The following is a 23,344-nucleotide window of genomic DNA, read 5'->3' as shown; positions in this document are numbered from 1 at the left end:
GAGTAAGAATCGACCAAGCTCAATAAACTAAGTCACTCTAACATTTACTCAAATAACTTTTTGAATGATTGGGCGCAGAAAACCAATTTTACAAACTACCTTCATCAATCAAGTCTGCCCTTATGACTACAGGTGCTTTGCGCTGCAATAAAACTTTATTTGTTTGTTCTTCATTCAATTCATGTTTGTTCACGTGTGTTTCTTCATTCATTCAATTCATGTGGTTGTTCACTTGTTATAACTCTTGTAAGTACTTATGTTTCTTGGTGTTTGTAGGTTTCCCCCTATATCCAACAACTAACCCAGATGCTGAATTCGGTTATGGTGTTGGAGATATTGATCCTGTAAAGGCTGTGAGATAGGAGTCTCTCAGTATACTTGAAGGAAGGAGACCCCGAAAGATCTTGTCTGGTGCTTCTAGCTCTTCCACACCAAGGGAAAGTTTTTTTAGCCTCGAAATCTCCTATTGAATCGATCTCTTGCATCTAAAGGTTCTTCCCCCGCTCATCCAAAGTCTCTTTTTTGTCGATAGGCACCCATCTTCGTAAAGGCTCTTGCATCTATAGAACCATCTTTCTCACGGACTCGAGCAATCCGGGTTCTCGATCAAGAGGACGGCGAGGCTTAGATTCCATTTTCTTATGTTCAGTTATAAAGGCTCATCTTTCATTGAAAGGAATGCTGGTAAGCCCAAATGCATTCCAATTATGTGAAGCAGTACTGGTGGCTGCCTACATCACCAAGTATATTGCGATTACTACTCCTACAAAGGTTAAAGTACTAAAGAATTAAAGGAATAAACCAAATCAAAGCAGACCTGGTAAGCCTTAAGTGACTAATCTGCCACTTCTTTACACTCATTTCCTACTTTGAACTTCGCCAAATATGGGAAATAATCCCCTTTCCTAGACAGAAAAATATGATTTCATCAATATCAAAAGATCGATTTCTAGAATTCTGCAACTGATTAAGTTGCTTAACCATAAAACTACACAAATACTAAAAGAAGATATCCACCACCCAAAGAACGACAAATCACAGGTTGGACTCAAGAATCATACAATTCGTACAGGATGCAAGTAAACTGTCTCTTTTCACACCAAGAGCTGAGCAGCAGGAAGAACATATACTCGATAGTTTCATCAGATTTCCCATGCAGGGTGGTTATGATAAACAATTCCTTTATATTGTAAAAAGTTATGTGCACTGGAAAATCTTGACCATCCCTGACTATCATGTTCTACTATTCTTTGACGTCCCTCCACACACACAAACACTCCCTAACCTACCTCACTCACCTCTCACAAAAAAAAAAAAAAGTAAATACATAGATGACTATATAATCTGCAGATATATTGTCTTGATGTTCATCATGAATCCCAGTGTGTTCACAAAATACTTTTCAACGGAGCAGCAATCACAGTTCAGTTTATATTGGTCCTCGACCAAGCCTTGTATGACCAACAATTATTGTACATTAGAGTAATACATTTGCTTTGTCTTCTTCTAAACAATGATTACTTTGCACTTCAAAACCCCATCCAGAAATCCAAAGATTACTGGATCTATGCCACCTGAAAAGAAAAAAGTTCTTAAGCAACTATTGAAAAACTTTTGGTTCAATTATACATCGCCTAGTGAAGCATTTCATGGGACTTATAGCCTTAAAATTAATAGAATACTCAATGTATTAACAAATGTCCAATTATCTAGAAAAAATGAAACACTCTGAAACAATCTTTCGAAATGACCTATTTTTTTTTAAGGAGCCTATTTAAAAATGTTATCAATCCAGGTTCTCTAATGAATCCAAAAGTGGCATATAGGACGCTGAGATAAAATACAATATTAAGCTAGGTCAAGGACATGGATAAGATAGATCAATAGAACTTTCTGTTACAATACCCGACTGTTGGATGTTGGCTTTTATAGGATATAACATGCATGAGTATAGGTAGTGGTGCGGGACATTTGCAACTGGACCATCTTCTTCTTGAGTGCTGAACTACTAATCTATGAAGGCACTACTTAAAGTGCTAGCATTTATTGGTTATAGATAGTTTTCTCGCATATATAGACAGTTAGATTTCTAGCCCTCTGTGAATAATATTTTCATTAAAGCTACCTAGGACCTACTCCTGGAAAGAATATGGAATAGGTTGGTTGAGTGGAGGCTTAATGGCCAATTTAAGGCTCAAGGAAGGACATTGAGTTGATGAGTCCCACTCCTTTGTTTTTTTTTAAAAAAAGTCACTCTGATTAACATCTTTCATTTATCATCTTTCATTTCATATTCATAATTCAGTTTCACAGAGAAGACTTTTAGGTAATTTCCTTCTAGATGTGTCCACATTTTTTCTTATCATAGGGGATTTGGGTTTCAGGGTTTAAGCATATATGAGCTTCTTTCCAAGTGACTTTGAAGGGTTAGTAGGAAAGTGGATGCTTGTGGAGGAAAGTCATTATGCTAGACATGGTTGATTGATAGAATGTGATTATACATTGTTATAGAATGTAATTGAATATTTAATATGATAATCAGTCATGGGTGATTTAGGCAATACTCCACCAAATACTTAGACCAAATATAGGGAAAGTGAGATCAAGGGTGAAGGTGTTCCAACTTTCAATCATATAAACACTGAAGTTTGGTCATTAACTCGTTATAGAAGCACCCAGATAGCTCACACATACACATCAACAACAAGAATAATCATTCGAACAAAACAACCAATATCAAAATTGTAACGTAGATATCATCAAACCAACTTAGTGACATGAAACAATTGAAACGATTTTTATTTGAAAGAAGAAATAAAAGACAGTTCCTTGTTATTCCTTGTTCAGTTCGCCCCAGGGTTTAAGGAATACTCCTGTCCTGCAATACGCACGGAGTTAAATTTAGAGTTGGATTTTTCAGGTCTACGTAAACTTCGTTTCCTTACCAAGAGCAGGATTCACTTTAGAGCTATAGGGAAGGGAGGGACTCCATGCCACCCCTCACTGCAAAGTGCAAACAAACCCATACATTACACAAAGGTGTTGACCTAAAGAATAATATAGTACAATATCCGTGGATGTTGTTATCCATGTGACTAAGCAATATCATTGAGTTCAGCCTAACGTTAATATCATGAGTGAAGAAGCATAATAATAAGGGCAATAGATAAATGGCTATTGATGTATACCATTAAGAAACAACAATGATATATATTACAGTCTAATTCAAAAGGCATCTTCATAAATAATTAATTATCATTCAATTCATCATCTCATTATGGACAGATACTTATTACATCTCGAAAGAACAATATATACCTCAGCATCGTCTGCAAGTCCCATGCATTATGTTTCTCAACCTTGCTCATGTCCATTAGTTGTTCCTTTACTTGAGGAGAAAACATTTAAGAGCTTAAAATAGAAAGGGTACCCCAATTCAAATAAAAAAGTTCAAATCAATCAAAAAGCAATCATCCCATAGTTGTATTGATACCAAAAGAAAACAAATTTTGACTGCACTCGCCTTTCAAGTAATCAAATATAAATATAGTCAGACATGAAACCTAAGAAGAAAATAACAAAAAGATATATACCTGGAAACACATCAAGGTATAGATTCAATGCTTAGGCATATGGTTCAACATAGCCTAATGTGTTGAGGTTGAGATTCATGCTTAATATGTGGTTTAGTAGGCCACACACTTTGGGGTTTAGGCTCAAGGCTTAATTAGTTCATGTTGGTTGCCTATGTATTTTAGGTCGTATCGATACCTGATTTGTAGGTGAGCCGTGAGATGAGAAGATCATTCTTAACTTTTAATATTCTGAGAATTACCACCCATCAAAATCTTAGTGACGGTGGCAATTATGAAATAGCTAATTAGATTAATTTTTTGCAACCAATAAAAGGATAAAGTACATGTAAGGATGTAACTCAAAATGGGAAGAACTTTATTTTATTTTAAAACAGGCACTACCCTACTCTTAATTCATGACAACAACAAACCAAAACAACATAAAGGGAGCATTTTTCTCTTCTTTACTTAGTTTTAAGAGGAGATGGTTGCATTTTCTTAGTAGTTTTAAACTTTCATGCAACCATGTCCTATAGAAACTAAGTAACCTGTTCATGTGAGAAACGCATATGGTAACCGTTTCTTACTCTTATGAGTTGCGCATTTCAACCATTTCCTAAACCCTTAATCAATGACATGACAAACACTACAACTTGTAACCTCAAATGAGAGAGGTAGTGACTTAATTAAGGCCTCCAAAACCCTCTTATCACCACACCAAGTACTTAAAATAAAGAAGTGCTAAATATATCAAGATTAATAGTACCCAAAAAATTTGTTTCAGAGATATAATAATGTGACTTCTTCAAGTAGCTCTAGCACACCTGGATGATCAGTTGAAGTAGCACTTTGACTATACTGGTTCGACTAAAATCAATACCTTTTTAGACCTAATTGGATAAGGATTTGCAGTAGTGATCCCCAAATCAATTCATCTAAGAAACACATAGACTATTATAGTAGTATTAGTACATTCCCTGTGTTTAGGTAGCACCAATGGCTATAGAGGCATGCCCAAACTCTCCTTGGAAAGGTAGATTTTTTTAAGAAACCAAGAAACAATTTTCCTAATTCCAACTCCATGCAATTAGCAAACTAATTCATGTTCATTGCCAACCTATTGTAAAAGTTATATATGCCTAATAGAATGTAAAGATGGTGATGCGTAGAGTTCTTTTGAGATGTGGAAAAGAATAGAAGGAACCTTACTTGGGTAGAGGATCTTTAGAATTGCTACAAAACACAGGGAGTGCCCACTGGTATATCGTATAGCAGTCAAATTGATAAATAGCACCGAAAAAGAAATACACTACTAAAAAAAAAAACTCAAATGCACCTAAAAGAACATTGTGTGTAAATGTCATGACACATTGTCGCACTAAAATTGAATTTCTTCCTATATTCTTGTTATATCTACCTCATCCTAATTTCTCGAGCAGCTTAAACTTGACACGACTCACACAAAAATGCATATGCATTTCAAATGCTGTGTTAAGAAAATAGAGGAATATGGTGAGGAGAAAGAAAATGTGCAAGCTTTATATAATGAGGGAAGATAATTTTAAACTTGAGACAACCATCTAGAAACTCATAAAAGAGAAAATATTACATTGATTTCTATAAGTATATTGCATATCTTACTAATCATGTGATACACACCGGAAACAGTAAAAATTGATACGCACAGAAAAAGTGAGGCAAACAATACCAACCATAGTCTTGGTGAAGTGTATAAAAGAGTGCTCCCTCAAAGTATGTTTGTTTGCAAGCTTATTAATTAGACAATTCCTATGCTCCACCATGGTAATTGTGTTGTTCTTCAGCTCTTCTTGTAACTAAGAACTGAAAATAGTGTGGCTCATGTTGCTTAGGGATATTCTGGAGAAGGATCAATCTTTTGTAAATTGTGGATGATCAATATGAATATTTATGATGGTTAAACAAAAAAGAAAAGAAAAGAAAATTTACATTCGACAATACTGTAATATTTCAAAATGTTCATAACTTAGATTCATGATAACCACAACCTGAAAAAGAACCTTTTAAGATGGGAAGTCAAGTCCATGCAAAATATAATCAAAGATAACCACCTCTATCTTTCAGCCCTAATAGGATCAGCTCCCTCGAAGGTACACTTGGGGCTGTGGTTTTGAGACAAATTATCTATCATGCTAACTGTGATTAAACGAATAGAGTATTTCTATCCTTGGGGTCCATACTACATGAAAAAATGTATGCAAGTGTAAGTTTTTCAGAGAAGAATATTTTTAACTGTGCATAAGCACTCAGCAACTCCTACTAGACATATAATTGAGGAAAAGAAATGGTTTTATCAAATAAAGGACAGACCATATAATTGAGGATTATGATTTGAGAAAATACATAATAGAACATATAAAAGCCACAAATTGTTAGATGTATCCTGTCATAAGATGCAGGGTAGAATGGAATTTCAATTTCAACTGAATACGCGGGCGACACATCTGTAAAATGAATCCTTGCTAACATGTCTTCGAAATTCAGAATAAATTTCAGAAATAGAATATTGGACCAAAAATCACATTCTAAACATGAGCATCTCTTATTAAAAGAAATTACATACAGTAATTATAAAAAGAAGTACAAACTCACAATGTTGCCATCCATATGCTCCAAGCAAGATTGCGAGCCTCCTTGGCGCTTCTCTAACATTTGATCCTCATAGCATGCTATGAAGCAAATCCACTATATTTGAAATTTCAATAGCAAAACAGAATACCCATTTACTGTTTAGATATTCAAGAGCTAAGGTAACATATGGGTTTAATATACACCCAACTCCATTGTATGTGAAATTTCAGTGAGAATTCTCAACTCAATCAAAAGAGAATTCCCTCTAATTCGTCAGACTTAAGAAAAAAAAATCTAACTAAGAAAAAGAAGGTAGCATCTGGCAACTCTAAAAAAGAAAAAAGAAAAATCATTCAACAAACTTTCTAGAAACGAATGTAACAAATTGACACGATTTAGAGATTAAACGCTAAGTTCAACGATTGATATGTGAAACTTTCACAAATATTTTATGTTAGCAATTTAAGTGTTGAATTATGAATGAACATTGGGAGTGGTTTTTGCATACAACCTTGGGTAGGTGGACGGTTGATAAAGGTTGAATTGGAGTTGGTACTGAAATGAACCATTTAAAATCATGAAGCTAATATCAATTTATGTTCATTTATATTTATTTGCATATGAAAAGCAAGTGTATTAGATAAAGACTCAACATTCAGTAGTTAAACAATATATTAAAATAAGACATGAATTCATATTTGTTATGAAGGAATAATATAATACATAAATCTTATTTCAGAATTTTTTTCTATTAAACCGAATTGTCTAATGACTATTGATGCTAATACCGTACTATACAAAATTTCTAGTATGTTTATAAAAATGGATTTTCAATTCAAAGTTTAATTCTTCCATGCCTATTATGTGAGTTACTTGCATTTTCAATTCATAGGTTAGTTATTCCATGCCTATTATGTGAGCTACTAGCATTTAAATTCTGATATTATAAAATTGGAAATCATTGTTTGGAAGGATATATATACAAACTTACCTATGTTAGCAAAGATGCAACCCATCGAGGCCATCATCAAGAGATAGATACAAATGGGATTCACAAAGTTATAGTTAACCTCTATTATGTGAGCTACTGGCATTTAAATTCTGATAGTATAAAATTGGAAATCATTGTTTGAAAGGATATATATACAAACTTACCTATGTTAGCAAAGATGCAACCCATCGAGGCCATCATCAAGAGAGAGATACAAATGGGATTCACAAAGTTACAGTTAACGTCTAATAGGTACCTGAAAATTAAGAAAAAAAACACAATTACATAATTTGTTTAATTATTATATGGACTTTATTAAGTTAACCCAATATGTTTTTCACAGAGGATTATTATCTATCTGTCTTATTAGCACCCTATTCGCAGCCGATGGCTTAGGAATTTGAAATAAAAGGTTGGTTAAGTAAATGGAGCTTGTATTAAAGAAACAACTCATTGTAGTTGGTATTGTAGTTGTTAGCTGACAATCTGACATGATAATGGCTTAACCCGGCTTTGCACTTGTTAAAATAAAAGTGTTCTAAATAGAGGACAACAATGAAATATCAAAACATGACATAAATTAGCAAAATTAAGCACATATATTGTTACATACATGACCAGAAGCAAGAACAATTCATCGAACTCATAATGCACAATAAACAAATATTACTAATTTTTCAATACTAAAATGAGTCATGTTATCTCTTAAAATATCTCTTAGACTAGCATTTTCCTTTTCAAAAAAAAATGACAAACAAAAAGCAAAATTGTACTCACTTTTCCTAGAACTTCGTACCATCTTTCCAACAATTTGATAATTGCACTTTGACACATTCGTGATAGATCTAATGCATCAAGGAAATGCATTCTACTCTAGACCCTCAAAGCACCTTAATCCCACTGATCAATTTGAGCTATTCAACAAAGAAGTGTCATTAGACATGGAGTACTTACTCTTAGTTTAAGCACTACGCACAACATAAGGAATGTACGAAGAATCACGGTTTCTAAAAAGCAGTATACCACAGATTGCTCTTATCAAACAATCAAATGGCTTACAACGTAACAATCAGAAATCATGGATAATCCTTCATACTAATGCATCATAATAGTTATATATAAGAATCAAGAAACTCTAAAAGCTCGACTTTTATATATGTAATCAATTATATAAAATACTGTCATAGAATTATCAAACTCTGCCTAAATCCAGGGTACAAACAGTGTAAGAATGTCGTACTAAAAAACCTACTAAGAACATCTTACTAAAAGACTTACAATCCTGCCGTTATTCCAAATTTCCATTATTGCGCCTTGAAGAAATTTTAAGATACTAAAAAGTTAAATGACATGGGCATCCTTGACACAGCTTAATTTCCTTTCTTTAAACATTACAAATTAGTAAAATATGACCTTATTTTTTTATTATTCACAATTCCCTGGGGACTCTCTCTTTACTTGTAGTTCGTAATAACAATTCAAAGAGAATGAAGAAACCTTGATTCGATTTTAAGATACTACTTGTAAAATATGTAGTATACCTTATATTAGTACTTAGGCTAGATGCATCAACAATCTAAGAGAATAAACTACATTCTATAGTTATAGAACATACCGGAGGACTAATGGTGAGAAGTGTCCCTGTAACTTGAGCAAACAGAACTGACATTTATCCAATAGCCTCAACAACCCCCAACAACATATGAAACATAGGATCTCTTCCTCAAATTGTGATGAATATTTGGGGTTTGATGATGGGTTTTTTAGGTTTTTGCACGGGTTTGTTTTGACATTTTTGGGAAGAACCGATCATTCAAACCCCCTTTTTTTAGAAGTGACGAAGGTTTTGATGGGGAAGAAATGTTTTTTTTATGCGACGAATTATTTTTTCTTTTGGGTTTAAGTTTTTAACTTTTTGAGGTTTACGTAAAATTCCATTTTTCTCTCCTCTTTTTTCGTAATCCCCTTACTGACGTGGATAGCCTCAGATCATACATTTTAATGGAATTAATAATAATCTCCAATCAAGATTTTCATAGAAAGAGAAATGCACAATAACCCAATGTGTAGACAGAATAAGTTCACTGAAAGCATTAATTGAAAAAATAGCATAGGATCTATTGACAACTATGTGTGACCTCGGATATTAACAATAACAAAAAAGACAATAAACATTAGCAGCTTGCGACATCTAGGAACACGCTTGTATACATGTCTAGCATTTAGGTACAATAATCACTTATATTTTTCTTTTTGACAGCTTTTGGAAATCCTAATTATACATCAACAATTAATGATACAACAATAGCATCAGTTCCATATGCAAACTCATATGAATCAGTCAACACATATACTTATAAAATTCAATCTAGCTACAAAGAAAAATAAAATAAAAGATATTTAAATTCACCAAAGCATACCTTGTACGACATTTGCATCTTTTTTCTCTCTCGACGAAAGAGAGAACATGGAATATGACTTGCCAATGACTCCAACCTCCTAACAAAGCACTGAAAGTCTACAAATAAACGAGCTGGTTAGTGCAGAGCGCTTGAGTAGCTAATACAAAGGCGGACAACTATGGCAAGCCGACATACTCCATTGAGTTCTAAGATACCAATTACATTTGGTGTCGTGTGTGGTGTGCAAAACTTAATCTGCTCATCATCCTCAAAACAATTATTAGTGTGACCATTACTAATTCCTTCCCAAGACCCTTCTAAGCGTAAAGTTGTAAAATTCAACCTCCAACAATACTTATCAATAAACAAATTCTCGTGCATCATAGTTGCTGATTGGGGGTGTCGACTATATATCATCAGACATCAATGGGGTATTCCAATATTGTTTAGTGTCCAATAAAACAATATAATCTATAGACACAATTATCAGTAAACTACACAAATCAAAAGAACAATGCAAACCCAAAGAGTAAAAAAATTAAAATATTGTACCTTGAATAGGTTCAGCTGCTTCGGAGGCAATAGCAAAGGGCCAACTTGAAGTGTAGAACAATCACCCCTAGAGGAGGAAACTGAGTCATTAGAGTGGTGAGGAACAACAACAGGGCAGAGACACGAACAATCAACACGATGGTTACTGATTTATAGTAATGGTGGACACCCTCATAGATGAGGAAAAGATTGTATAAAGATGACGAATGCAGAAAGTATTAAAACTTCAAACAGTAAATATTTGTTGAATTTAAACGACTTGAGCGTAAACTTCTTTGTGGCTGATCGCGATGAAAGAATGCAACTTCTGTAAAACTGATTGTGCCTGGATGTGATGATATAACTCATAATCACGCTGAAAGTTAGCGCACCAACGCATCGTGGTGTCTGTGGCTCTGTGATAATATAAAACCAAGTTTATTCAGAATTTAAACATTTTACAGATGTGAGAAACAGGTTGAGCAATTCTACTAACATGTACACACAAAAACAGAAGTGTAACCACGCAAGCAAGTGGATGCAGATACACAAAAAAAAGAAAGAAATCATCTATCCTAAAAAAGTGAGCAAGCCATTCAGTCAAGAGCAATCATGCAATTTACTATGAAGATTAAACTTAGTATCAACATACTGGCATACCGCATCAACAGAAGCCTCTGCAAGACCTCTGATCGTATGTTCATAACCAAAGAAGATTCAATGAGACAGAGATATACTTGTTCAGGAGCTATTACATGGGAGAAGAATTTCACTCATGTCTCCACCTTGAACAACGTTCTACTCCAGGATGATGTGGAATTGTGCAAAAATCAAAGGACGTTGAGTTTCTGTCGATAATGGTAGAACTACCATTGCAAGGAGTTGAGCCTTATAACTGATTTTGGAAGAATGAGAGATGTGGAAAAAGAAGAGAGATGTGTATTTTGGATAGCCACATTTATCGTATCAAAGTTTTTTTTTTAAAGCGTGGGGTTTTTTAGGTTTAGCTAGCTTTGATCACTTTTCACAGTTTTTTTCTCCACCTTTCTCGTAATTCCCTTGGTGACATGGAAAGGCTGAGAGAGCTTTAAAAGGGACTACTGACTCGATGAATCATTCCAGTTGACACCTACTACCATAACCAATGAAGCAATAGAACCCATGTTTGACATATATTTTGTGTGGCAACCATGTGGATCCCGAAGAATTGAATTGACCAAGCACACCAGCTGCTTCAGTTCTTCACTTTGGATGTTACCAACAGAATCCACTCGACAATCACAAATCATCCTAACACAATTCTGCTTGAGGTACATCCGTTGCTGGATAATGTAACCTCAAGTAAGGTTCCAAATCAGACCAGCTCCTTATCTCCAACAACACCTCACCATGCTCGTCCTCATGAAATTTATAAACCATAACCCTGTCATACCCAGTAAGCTCATGAACTTTTTCCACCACCATATCACACAACACACCAATATCTCCCCCAGGGAGTGATTGTAGCCTAGAAATCGCCCTCCACGGCCGAAGTTCGCAAGAATATACATCCCAAGCAATTGTAAATGCAGGGTCACCAGAACGCGTTGGCTCCAAGTCTACCACAATACCCACATCAATCCTATGTAGTATAGCATAAAACGGTCTTTGGGTATTCCTAGAATGAACCCAAATCGGGTTTACCAGCAAAATCTCCCTCGAAGCAGCTGCCCTCGCCAACGAGGCCCCAAACGCGGGAGTAAACAGTAACCAGACATCAAGACTAAGTAAAGAGTCACTAAAAACTTGAGTATCAAGACCCAACAAATAAATGGTATTCTCACTATAAGCAATAACAGTTAAAGAATGTTCTTGAACAGCAAGCATACAACCAAAACTCCAAAAGGTTGAATAGAACCACCCCTTTGTATTCTATATAGGTAAGCAGTTATTTGTTGTTCAAAAACAAAGTTTTGTGCAGATTTAACTGACTCTGAGTAGTGAAAAGACTTACGATTCTCCCCGACCGCTCGAAGGCAAAAGAGATGTGCATCTACATTAATTATGTGTTTATACATAATTCAGAAATCCATTAAATATCTTATTCTAACGATTCATTCAGAAATATCCATTAAATATCTTATTCAGAAATTCATTTAACGATTCATTCAGAAAAGTAATTTGACGTCTTCTCACCTGAAGTGTTCTACTCCAGGATGATGTAGAATTGTGCAGAAATCGAAAGACGTTGAGTTTCCGCCGATAATGGTAGAACTACCATTGCAAGGAGTTGAGCAAATCTAGCTGACACGCGTAAAAGAAATGAAACGTGTTTTAGTAAACTACAGAAGTTCTGATAGCAAAACTTAAGAGAACCTCGTAAGATTCAACTGAACAAATGTTAAGAGACAACATGAAACATTTTTTAGTAACAACAATGCTATCATGGACCATCTATTGGTTCTAACTTCTGAGTACCAAGCTTTTTTTAAGCTATTGATAAGATAATTTAATTATATTGATACAAAAAAGTCGACGTAATCTACAACAGAAATTGTTAACTTCGCTCGAGTTATCACAATCAACTAACCTTGACAGACTTATGATCATGTATTTTAAAGTTGAGTGCCGCCTTGGTAGATGGAACGATTTCATTCATAGTTATGGTTGTTGATACCTGCGAGTATGCGTAGTTAGTAACCTAAGCAATTAATGATTGTGATCTTATACCACACGAAAAACACGTGGCAAAGTCCAAACAATAGCATGAGCATGCAGAAATTGACAAACAAAGACATACAAAAATTATAAAAAAGATTTGGCAATTCTATTGAGAAATCTCAACTTACATTCGAACAGGTATCAACTTTAACATCCACTGTCGTACCACTGCTCTTGTATTGCATGCTAATATCACCGACAAAAATTTGATCCCTCACCGAACCAGCAGCAGTGACTAACTGCCACCAAATAAATACTTTGTACTTGGTAAAATGACTAACTAATATAGAACCTCTGAAGATTTATGAGGATAATGAAAGTCTTTGATTAGATTAAGAAACTTAAACAATAGAGTTTCTAAATTTTATTCCTTTCATCATTAAGAAACTTACAGATTGAAGAGTGAGTTTGGAGTAGAGATAATTTGGTGGGGTTCTTTACCGGAGTTGAATCCGGTAAGTGTGGGGGAGAAGAAAGGGTTTTGGATGGGGAAGAAAGGGTTTCTTTTAGTGTTTATGACGATGTTTTTTGGGTTTAGGTGTTTGACTTTTTGGGGTCTGTGTAAAATTCAATTTTTCTCTCCTCTTTTTTCGTAATCCCCCTCGTGACGTGGATAGCCTCAGAGAGCTCGAAAAAGGACTGTTATTATATATTATGGCCACTATTATGAAGTTAATTCCAAGTAGATTAATCTTTATGGGATGAGAGAGGAGGAAAGATGATGTGATGGGTTTTGGGAAGTGGTCTGGTGGGCTATAGAATAGTGTTTGTTTGGGTTTTCTACGTGAAGAAGAAAGTCGGGTTTTGTGGAGTCGAGTTAAACTCCTAAACTTACTAATAGAATGTGAAAAACACCAAAATATTTACATGTTATGCACAAAACAACTGCACCAAGGAGTTCCCACCCTATCGTGCCATTATTCTTGAAAAAGATGTATATGAAGTGCGGCGATATGAACTTGAAGACGGTTGGATAGTATTTGATAACATTGTATACACCAATTGAGGCAGTTGATGTGAACCAAAGTAGCATGATGGGAGAGAATGAGAAGCCAACCTTGCTCGTTCCAAAACTTTGGAATAAGAATAGAACAATAAGAACTACAACTGCTATAATGACCAAGTGATCTGCACATCCAATGTTATTACATTATGTTAATTCCACAATTAACCACACAACAGTCATTACAGGAACAACGACCAAAACAGATATAATCACGTCAAAAGCTTACTTTGAGTAATCTTATTAGATCTTGATTGGATTCCTTGAACAGCAGAAACGACTACAATTGGTAGTTAATCAAGTCAGTAAGTAATACTTACATATATAATATATTCAAATAATGATCAATCAGTTCAAATGTAGGTATGTATTTATGCTTATATCACAAATCAAACATATTTATATTTATTTTCTTCCATTAAAGCTAAGACAGTTTAGATGCATTACAAAATAATTTACCTGAAATGGCATGAGTTAGAGCACAGGTGTGAAAAAAAAAATAAAAAAAATAATAATAATAAAAATTATAAAAAAAAAAAAAAAAAACCTTACAAATCAATGGTGGTGCAACTCTTGACACTTCGGGATGATTAGGTTGATTGAGATCACAACCAAAAAGTGCTCCATGGTTGTCCACAAAGTAGAATTGATAGCCATAGTAAATAACGTCATTAATAAGTGTGTATGTTGAGTCTACGTTTGTCCAAACTTTGTCACCAGGATTGAAGAAGGCTATGCGATTAAACCCATCGTACCATGGATTGCCATTATAGCATAATTGAGATTAGATGTTAGGTTTGCAGAGACAACTGCTTTTCACATATATTCGTAGCCCCAAATTCCATGGTTTTCATCATGGAATTCAAAAGCTGTTAAAGGGGGAAGCTGGATCTCATTATCAATCGACACAAATAGGTTCAAGAGGCGAACCTCGTAATTCTCCAAAACAGTTACCAGCCATCCATAACTAAAACCCTGGCATAACCTGTTGTGCGGCACTGGTACTTGGAAATCTAAGACTCTTTTCCTGGAGAAATCATTCATCATCAATGAGAGTTCCTTCTTCGTCTCAGTGAGAGCTTTTCGATTTTTTTTTCAACCGATCATTCAAAACCAAAGAAAACCCTTTATAATTGGATCATCAAGCTTTCCAAGGAAAGTGGAGAAACGATTGAAAAGTAGGGGTGGGTTTTTTTGTGAAGAATAGAGGAATTTGTTTTGTTGGGGTTGTGTTTTGTTCGCGGTGAAAGTTTTATTTCCGCTTTAGTCTCCGATTTTGTCGAAACAACCATGGCTACTTAATACCCCTGCATACTTAGGGTACTTAAAATTTGCCGACGTGGACACCCTCATAGCGCAGCAAAAGGGACTGCTATTATATATACTAGCTTTCAAACCCATCCTATGAACGGGTGCCGTTATATTAAATTATTCTTAAACATATTAGCAGTTATATTAATATATGAATATTATATTAATCACTTTCCATAAAAAGAAATAACATGTACACCCTCGATACAACCTTTCGACATCCTTTTGTTGTTTAATAATAGAAGTTTGATTGAAGATTTGTGAGAATGCCCAGTGAGGGGAAGATCATAGTGAAGCTACTTGAATAGCAAAACATTCCCATTCATACGAAAAGAGATATGATATATCATTTTAAAAGAAAAATCATACATGTTGAGACATTCCCACTACATATAACTATGTTTCGAGATTAGTTGAATGCATTTGCATTCAGTTTCTGATTTTCCGTTAATTAATTTTTGTGGTTAGTTCAATGCAGTTGCATCTGGCTTTCGATTTTCCATTAATTATTTTTTGAGATTATTCAATGCAGTTGCATCCAGTTTCCAATTTCTTATTAATTATTCTTTGAGCTAGGTGATAAGAGCCCAAAATTGTAGTTTTAACCCCCTAACAATCATACTTTTAGACCAATTATGCGAGTAATAAATAAGAGTTAATGCTGATTACGTACTTTTATGTATTTCAGGCATTGAAGTCAATTATGTGCAGAAATGTGCCACTTTGGTAAGATAAAGGAGCAAGGGTTGGTTGCTAAGAAGTTCTGTGATTAAATGCCAAGATTCAAGGAGACAAAACCTTTGTAAATCCCAATCAAAAGCTGAAAAGTCAACGCGGGCAAAAACAATGCACAAGTTAACAGAACTTCTGAAGACCATATATTTGGACTCAGGCCTCAGAATTGGGCTTACCTTATGTCAAAACGACCGGCTTGGGAAGAGTTTTCCAATGGTCCAATCCTTGAACCAATCAGAGGAGAAGAAGTGGACGAAAAGTCTGTTGAAGTCAAAGCCAGTTGAAACGGGCTTTGTGGACTGAAGAAATTGGGCTTTGGGCTCGATTTTCCGGCCCAAAACATGGCTCCTCATCCAATGCACGAAAATGTGGATCTGGTCTCCTCCATTTCCACACACAAGACTTAGCTCTTAAGCATTAGATAGATTAGGTAGCAAGTAGCCATTAAAACTTAGTTTTAGATCTAGTTTTCAATTGATTAATTAGTTGTTATTCTTGTTTTAATTTTAGTATTGAATGATTGTTATTTAGTTGTTAGATCAATAAAATATTTAGTTCTTGATAATCTAGTTTTGTTTTCCATTAATTATTAGCTTCAATTCTTAGATTTACTTATTTGTCATTATTAGTTTAAATCAATTATTGCATGAGTAGTTTCCATTTGAGTTTAAATAAGCAAAGTTTCAATCTTTTTATCATGACTTGTTTAATTGCATATGGAAATGATATGATGATGATTCTAGGCTAAACCTCCATTAGAGGGGGTTGAAGAAGCCTTGATGAAGCTTGATTTGTGTTAGCATAGAGTAGTCGTAATTTCCATTCCATTCTAGAAACGATTAGTTCACCATGAGAATGGGTTTGATCGTTCACATGCTAGATGTTAGTTGGTAGAGATTACCATGAACAACTAGGGATTAGGAAGAACCAATTGTTCTGCGAAAGCAGTTCAGGATTACGACGATTCATCGTTAGTAAATTAAGTCGAGTTAAGGTGGAATCAATCGCTCCTAATTCCTTATCATAGATTCAACCCGTAGCATTTCGTAGTTGAATCCCATTATCTTGTTAGTATAAATTGCATCGTAGTATAATTCGTAAAACTCTCATTGACTTTAGTAGGATTAGTAAAACTAGAAAACAACGAATGCTAAAGAACTAGGAGTGGAGCGAATCTTCTATTCTAACTCTATTTCAATAGTATCGAGAGTAGAAATCTTTGATAAGTAATCGAGTCAAGTTTAGTTTTAGTTTAACTGGCGTTTAGAGTTTCATAGCTTTATTTATTAGTAAAACTAGCAATTTTTATCTTTTATCAAATGGCGCCGTTGCCATCTTAGTTCCCTTTAGCATTGTTTTCGTAGTATAATTAGTCTTCCTAAAGTCTCATTACACCCACCCACCCTTGTTTGATTCTAACTGTGGTTGTCCGTTTCAGAATGGAAATTTTCCGAGCAAATTTACGGGGTGTGACCGACCCCCAGGCAGGCAAACTTGGGTAGCGACCAGCCCTCAAATCACCGGAGAGAGGCGCCCTACGAAGGTATATATAGAAGCGCCCGGCTCCCCTTAACCGCTGGAGCAAAAATTTCTCGAAGCCCGCGCCCACCAAAGGAGAAAACGAGCGCACCACGCCCTGAAGGACCTGGACCTCTGATTATCCTGAGCGCGACCCGCGCCACTGCTGGATTTGCCCGATTTCCACAAGTTTGTTTCAAACTTCCATTTCTTCAAGATTTTCAGTGTTCTAACTTGTTATATACACTAAGCACGCGTAAACAGGACGCTATTTACAAGCGAAACAAGGAGGCATTCAGGTACTCTTTTCTTCCATTCCTCGCATATTCTGTTAGAGGTATATTCTAGTATATCAGGATTGTTTGGAGTGTTGTCGTGTTAGTTAAGATTGGTCTTAGCCTTGCATGAGATTAAGGTCAGGTCGAAGAAAAACACCTAACGTAATCAACCGGCAACGTCAACAAACACGCCTTTCTAGTATACCACCCACTACACCTCTACCTAATATACCACACACACCACCTGAAATAATGGCTGAAGATAGAGAGTCTCCTCTCTCTGACTTTTACAAAGCCTTGAACGATAGCCCAAAATCTTGCATCGTTCTAGCAGACCCAGTGGGGGATTTCTGAATCCCCCCAAATATATTTAATTTGTTACCCGTTTTTCATGGTTTAGACCATGAAAAACCTTATCAACACATGCGTAGGATTGAACAAGTCCTTACAACATTCCACCATCCTACGGTGGGTGCTGAACAAATTAAACTAAGGGTATTTCCCTTCCCTTTAGCCAATAAGGCGGTGTCTTGGTTAACTGCCCAAGCGCCTAATTCTGTGGACTCGTGGGCCAAACTTGTTTAATTATTTATGGAAGATTTTTACCCACCCCTGAAGACAGATGAAATGCTTTCCAAGATTCATTTCTTTCGACAGAATTCTCATGAATCATTTTTAGAGGCTTGGAATCGTTTCACCGATCTTCTTATAGAGTGTCCACACCATAACCTAGCGAAAGACACGTTAGTGCGTGCCTTTTTCAAAGGACTTCTACACCACCATAAAGAAGTCCTTGACATAATGAATAAGGGTAGTTTCCTAAGTAAAGGAGCCTCCGAGGCTTATAAATTTTTAGAAGATCAAACTAAGCGTAATAACAACTGGGGGGGGGGGGGGGTGTAGTGACGATATCTCCCGTTCCGCTAGTTCCTCTACAACAGTTAAGGCCGCCGGTATGTTTGAGATGAAACCCGATCCTGAACTAAAAAATTTAATCGAATCTCTCACTAAAAAGGTCGAGGCTATTTCTGTTCAATAAAAGCCTATCCCAGTCATGAATGTTAACTCCAATCCATGTAATTTCTGTTTGAGTCCTGAACATCCCGACTCTTATTGTCCTCTAGCTTACGAGCAACAAACATCACAACAAGATAACGTTTGCTCAATTAATAGTTATCCTATTCCTAACGCCCCTTGGAGACAATATCCCAACTTCAGTTGGAGAAATAATCAACAAGTAACACCTCCAGGGTTTAATAATCAAAATGTTAGGCAAGCAAACAATTATAACCAAGTTCCACCACGACAAGGACAAGGTCAGGGTAATTATAATAATTATAACAATAATAATTATAATGCAAATTGAGGTATCGTTCCGATTAATAATAATAACTATCAAAACCCACCCATTAATAATCAACGTGACATAGTTCCTGTCACACAACCTGTAATAAATACCACTCCACAACCGAATCATGTAATCCCAACAACATATTTTACAAGCCACCCAACTTTCCTTACAGCAGTTAGCACAAGAGAAAGTACAACCCAAAGGTGTGTTTCCAGGTCAAGCAATAACTAACCTTAAAACAACAAACACAGCCTTTGAGGCGAACGGTAATACTAGTATGGAAAATACAAATGTAGGTGAGCTAAATGCTATCACCACTCTCCGTTCTGGGAGAGTGGTTGATAACAACGTAACTATGCCTATAGTTACCCCACCAGTTGTCCCTACACCGGAGATTGTACTAGATACCGAGATGGAAACTGAAAAGCCTACCCCTGTAGAGGTACTAGTTAAACCACAACCTAAGAAACAGAAAGCAAAGGTTAGACATCCAGTTGATCCATACGCTAAATATAGAGAGAAACCACCGTTTCCTCAGAAATTAGCTATGTTAAACAGGGATACAAACTTTGACGAGATTAGGGAAGTATTCAAGAATCTAACGATTAACCTATCCTTTCTCGAAGCAATTAAAAAATTACCTCACTACGCTAAGTTTCTTAAAGAGTTGTGCACTACTAGGCGTAAGACTAATATTCCTAAAGACGCCTTTCTAACTGAACAATTTCCAACTTTAATAGAACATAATGGAATTGTTAAGTACAAGGACCCTGATCGTCCTACTATACAATGCACCTTAGGAGATTCTCACACGACCACCGCTTTATTAGACCTGGGGGCAAGTGTTAACTTACTCCCGTATTATTTATACAAACAAATAGGTCTACAAGAGATGCAACCGACTCAAATGACGTTGCAATTAGCGGATAGGTCTATTAAATATCCTAAGGGTGTGGTGGAAAACGTGCTTGTTAAGGTTCAAGATTTCTACTATCCTGCTAATTTTGTTATCCTCGATACAGAAGTCGTTAACGACTCTGTTCCGATCATCTTAGGGCGTCCATTCTTGGCAACTGCCAATGCGCTTATAAATTGCCATGATGGTTCGATGTCCTTGTCTTTTGGCCATCTTTCTGTTGAGGTAAATATTTTTAAAATAATGAAATAGTTACCAGATTTGTCTATAGATGGGGAGGTTAGCATGATCGAGAGCTTAGCTCAAGATTATTTTAATAACACGTTTCCAGAAAACCATATGCATAAATTCCTTTCTTTTGGAAGTTCAGATTTTGTCGATGACTCCTACTTAGAGGAAGTCAACACCATCTTTGAGTCTACACCTATCGTAGACCCTTTTGTTGCTCCATCTACTGAGTTTGAAGACTTGCTGCCTAAGCAAATATTCATTACTCAAGATGAGGACCCTCCAGAAGCATTTATCGACATTCCAACCACCCCGGTACTGAAACCTCTTCCTCCTGAGTTAAAATATATTCAACTTGATCCGGATGGTAGTCATCCAGTTATTATATCTTCTCTGTTATCTAAGGATGAAGAGACACGTTTGATCAGGGTGATTAGGGAACATCATTCTGCAATTGGGTGGTCCCTAGCCGACATTAAGGGAATTGACCCTAATGTGTGCACTCATCATATCCATTTAGAGGATAACACAAAGACTTCTCACGAACCTCAGCGTCGCTTGAACCCTGCCATGAAAGAAGTGGTCAGGGATGAAGTCTTACGGTTACTCGATGCGGGTATCATATACCCAATCTCTGATAGCGAATGGGTCAGTCCCATTCATGTAGTTCCTAAGAAATCAGGGATTACCATGGAACGTAATGCCAAGGGTGAATATGTTGCCATGCATGGTCCTATAAAATGGAGGATCTGTATTGATTATAGACGTTTAAATGCCATGACACGAAAGAATCATTTTCCCTTATCCTTTATAGATCAGATGCTAGAACGTCTAGCTGGTCATGCTTTTTACTATTTTTTGGATGGCTATTCTGGCTATTTTCAAATTATTATTGAAATTGATGACCAAGAAAAGACTACCTTTACATGTCCTTTTGGAACATACGCCTATAAACGAATGTCTTTTGGCCTTTGTAATGTTCCTGGTACCTTCCAGCGGTGTATGCTTCATATATTTAGTGACATGGTAGAGCGTTTCATGGAACTATTCATGGGTGATTTTTATATCTATGGAGACTCTTTCACTGACTGCTTGTCAAACCTATCTAAGGTTTTGACACGGTGTGAAGAGAAGAGCCTGGTTTTAAATTGGGAAAAATGTCATTTCATGGTGAAAAAGGGCATAGTACTAGGTCACATTGTATCTAGTGATGGCATAGAAGTTGATAAGGCCAAACTAGATAAGATAGTGACTCTACCTATACCACGGACAGTCCGTGATATTAGAGCCTTTCTAGGCCATGCAGGTTTTTATTGGTGCTTTATCAAAGATTTTTCTAAAATAGCTAGGCCTTTAACTAATCTGCTTTTAAAGGAGGCCATCTTTGATTTTAATTTTAACTGTAAACAGGCTTTTGAAACTTTAAAAGCCGCCTTAACTTCTGCACCCATTATACAGCCTCCCGATTGGTCTAAACCTTCGAACTCATGTGTGATGCTAGTGACTATGCGGTTAGTCTTTGTCTTGGGACGAGAAACTAGATAATAAGTCCACTGTTATTTATTATGCTAGTAAAACTTTAAACGATGCTCAAAGGAATTATACAACTACTGAAAAAGAATTCTTAGCCGTCGTTTATGCTTTAGATAAGTTTGGTCCTTATTTGGTTGGTTCTAAGACTCTAGTTTACACGGACCATGTAGCCCTTAGGTACCTTCTCGCAAAGAAGGATGCTAAGCAGAGGTTAATTCGATGGATTCTTCTCTTGCAAGAGTTCACATTAGAAATAAAGGACAAAAGAGGGGTAAAAAACGTAGTTGCCGACCACTTATCTAGACTTACAAATGACGATGATAGTGATTCTGAGTCCATATCAGACTCTTTTCCTGATGAGCATCTGTATGCTATTTTTTCTGCGCCATGGTATGCTGACATTGTGAATTATTTAGCGTCTGATGTTATTCCTTATGATTGGTCAAGAAATGAACGTAAGAAGTTCTTGGCAGAGTTAAGCTTTATACCTTTGGGATGAGCCCTACCTTTTTAAGTATTGTGCGGATCAGATTATTAAATCGTTGTATTCCCGATTGGGAATATAATGAGGGAGTTCTCATTCTGCCATGATAAAGAGTGTGGTGGCCATTTCAGTGGTATGAAAACAGCTGCTAAAATTCTACAATGTGGGTTTTATTAGCCTACTCTTTTTAAAGATGCCCAAGTGCATTATAAGACGTGTGTTCGTTGCCAACAACTTGGGCGAATCACGAAACATAATATGATGCCATTAAATCCAATCATGGTGGTAGAAATTTTTGACATATGGGGCATTGATTTCATGGGTCCTTTTCCAGTTTCCCACAGTTTTATATATATTTTAGTTGTCGTGGACCTCGTGTCTAAATAGATAGAGGCTATGGCTTGCCGTAGCAATGACCATAAGACAGTTGTGTTTTTTGTTAAAGAGTATATTTTCTGTTGATTTGGCATTTCCAAAGCCATCATTAGTGATGGTGGAACACATTTTTACAATAGAGTTGTTGCACCTCTCGTGAAAAGGTATGGAGTTACACATAAGGTAGCAACTCCGTATCATCCACAAACTAGCAGACAAGTAGAAGTTTCTAATAGGGAAATCAAAAAGATCTTAGAAACAACTGTAAATCCTGATAAGAAAGACTGGTCAAAATATCTATCTGATGCCTTATGGGCATATAGGACTGCTTTCAAAACTCCTATAGGTATGTTTCCCTTTAGACTTGTATTTGGGAAACCTTGTCATTTGCCCGTTGAATTGGAGCACCGTGCTATGTGGGCTATAAGAAGCCTTAACTTCAATTTTGATGAGGCGGGTGTCAAGCGCAAGTTGCAATTGAATGAGTTTGAAGAAATTCGTAGCGATTCTTATGATCTCGCGAAGGATTATAAAGCTAACATGAAACATGTTCATGATAAGCAATTCTTGCGCAAAGAGTTTGTGGTAGGTCAAAAAGTCTTGCTTTACAACTCCCGTCTATATATTTTTCCAGGGAAATTAAAAACCCGTTGGTCTGGTCCTTTTCTGGTTACTGAAATCACCCCTCACGGGGCAATCACCTTGGTAAATCCTAAGGACAACAGTACCTTTCAAGTCAATGGCCAACGGTTGAAACATTTTTACGAGCTATTGTCCCCTAATGTAGAGGAAGTCCTTTTACA

At 36.1% G+C, this 23,344-nt stretch overlaps 1 protein-coding gene, 1 long non-coding RNA gene and 1 pseudogene across 22 annotated transcripts; all 3 read right to left on the bottom strand.

Annotated features, from left to right (window-relative positions):
• LOC147473928 (uncharacterized) lies at positions 1-3,289 on the bottom strand. The gene is made up of 4 exons (XR_015210225.1): positions 2,946-3,289; positions 2,824-2,878; positions 818-900; positions 1-731 (listed from the first exon to the last, which is right to left on the bottom strand). It is a non-coding gene; the product is annotated as an uncharacterized LOC147473928 (long non-coding RNA).
• A 29-nt stretch (positions 3,290-3,318) lies between these two features.
• On the bottom strand, positions 3,319-15,106 carry LOC147473926 (uncharacterized). 21 transcript variants are annotated; one of them, XR_015210213.1, is made up of 13 exons: positions 14,365-15,106; positions 14,042-14,092; positions 13,677-13,937; positions 12,938-13,044; positions 12,679-12,765; positions 12,285-12,388; positions 10,131-10,197; positions 9,597-9,694; positions 7,341-7,432; positions 6,207-6,283; positions 5,544-5,614; positions 5,288-5,453; positions 3,365-3,383 (listed from the first exon to the last, which is right to left on the bottom strand). XR_015210213.1 is itself a non-coding variant. In XM_086586827.1 (12 exons), exons 3-12 carry the CDS (start codon positions 13,840-13,842, stop codon positions 5,411-5,413), a joined length of 912 nt encoding a protein of 303 aa, XP_086442953.1. In that variant the 5' UTR covers positions 13,843-13,937; positions 14,042-14,092; positions 14,365-15,106; the 3' UTR covers positions 4,896-5,410. The 21 variants fall into 21 exon arrangements, 8 of the variants coding, with proteins under 8 accessions (XP_086442956.1, XP_086442953.1, XP_086442959.1 ...); XR_015210212.1 differs by having other exon boundaries at positions 3,374-3,388; XR_015210215.1 differs by lacking the exon at positions 5,544-5,614 and having other exon boundaries at positions 3,319-3,388; positions 5,284-5,453.
• LOC147473927 (phytochrome E pseudogene) lies at positions 10,783-12,166 on the bottom strand (annotated as a pseudogene).
• Positions 15,107-23,344: the final 8,238 nt, after the last annotated feature.

The sequence above is a fragment of the Coptis chinensis genome, unplaced genomic scaffold (genome assembly GCF_015680905.1).
Source record: "Coptis chinensis isolate HL-2020 unplaced genomic scaffold, ASM1568090v1 utg157_pilon_pilon, whole genome shotgun sequence".
Taxonomy (NCBI): Eukaryota; Viridiplantae; Streptophyta; class Magnoliopsida; order Ranunculales; family Ranunculaceae; genus Coptis; species Coptis chinensis.
The sequence above is the reverse complement of the archived record's forward strand: the minus strand, read 5'-3'. Positions and strand labels throughout refer to the sequence as shown.

Excerpts from the sequence above, each read along its gene's own strand:
- LOC147473926 (XM_086586827.1), bottom strand. The coding sequence starts at position 13,842 with ATGCTACTTTGGTTCACATCAACTGCCTCAATTGGTGTATACAATGTT. Across the intron at positions 13,045-13,676 it reads AGTTGTTTTGTGCATAACAT|TCACTGCTGCTGGTTCGGTG; the intron begins GTAAATATTTTG and ends GGTGGCAGTTAG. Across the intron at positions 5,454-5,543 it reads ATATTACAGTATTGTCGAAT|AATATCCCTAAGCAACATGA; the intron begins GTAAATTTTCTT and ends ATCCTTCTCCAG.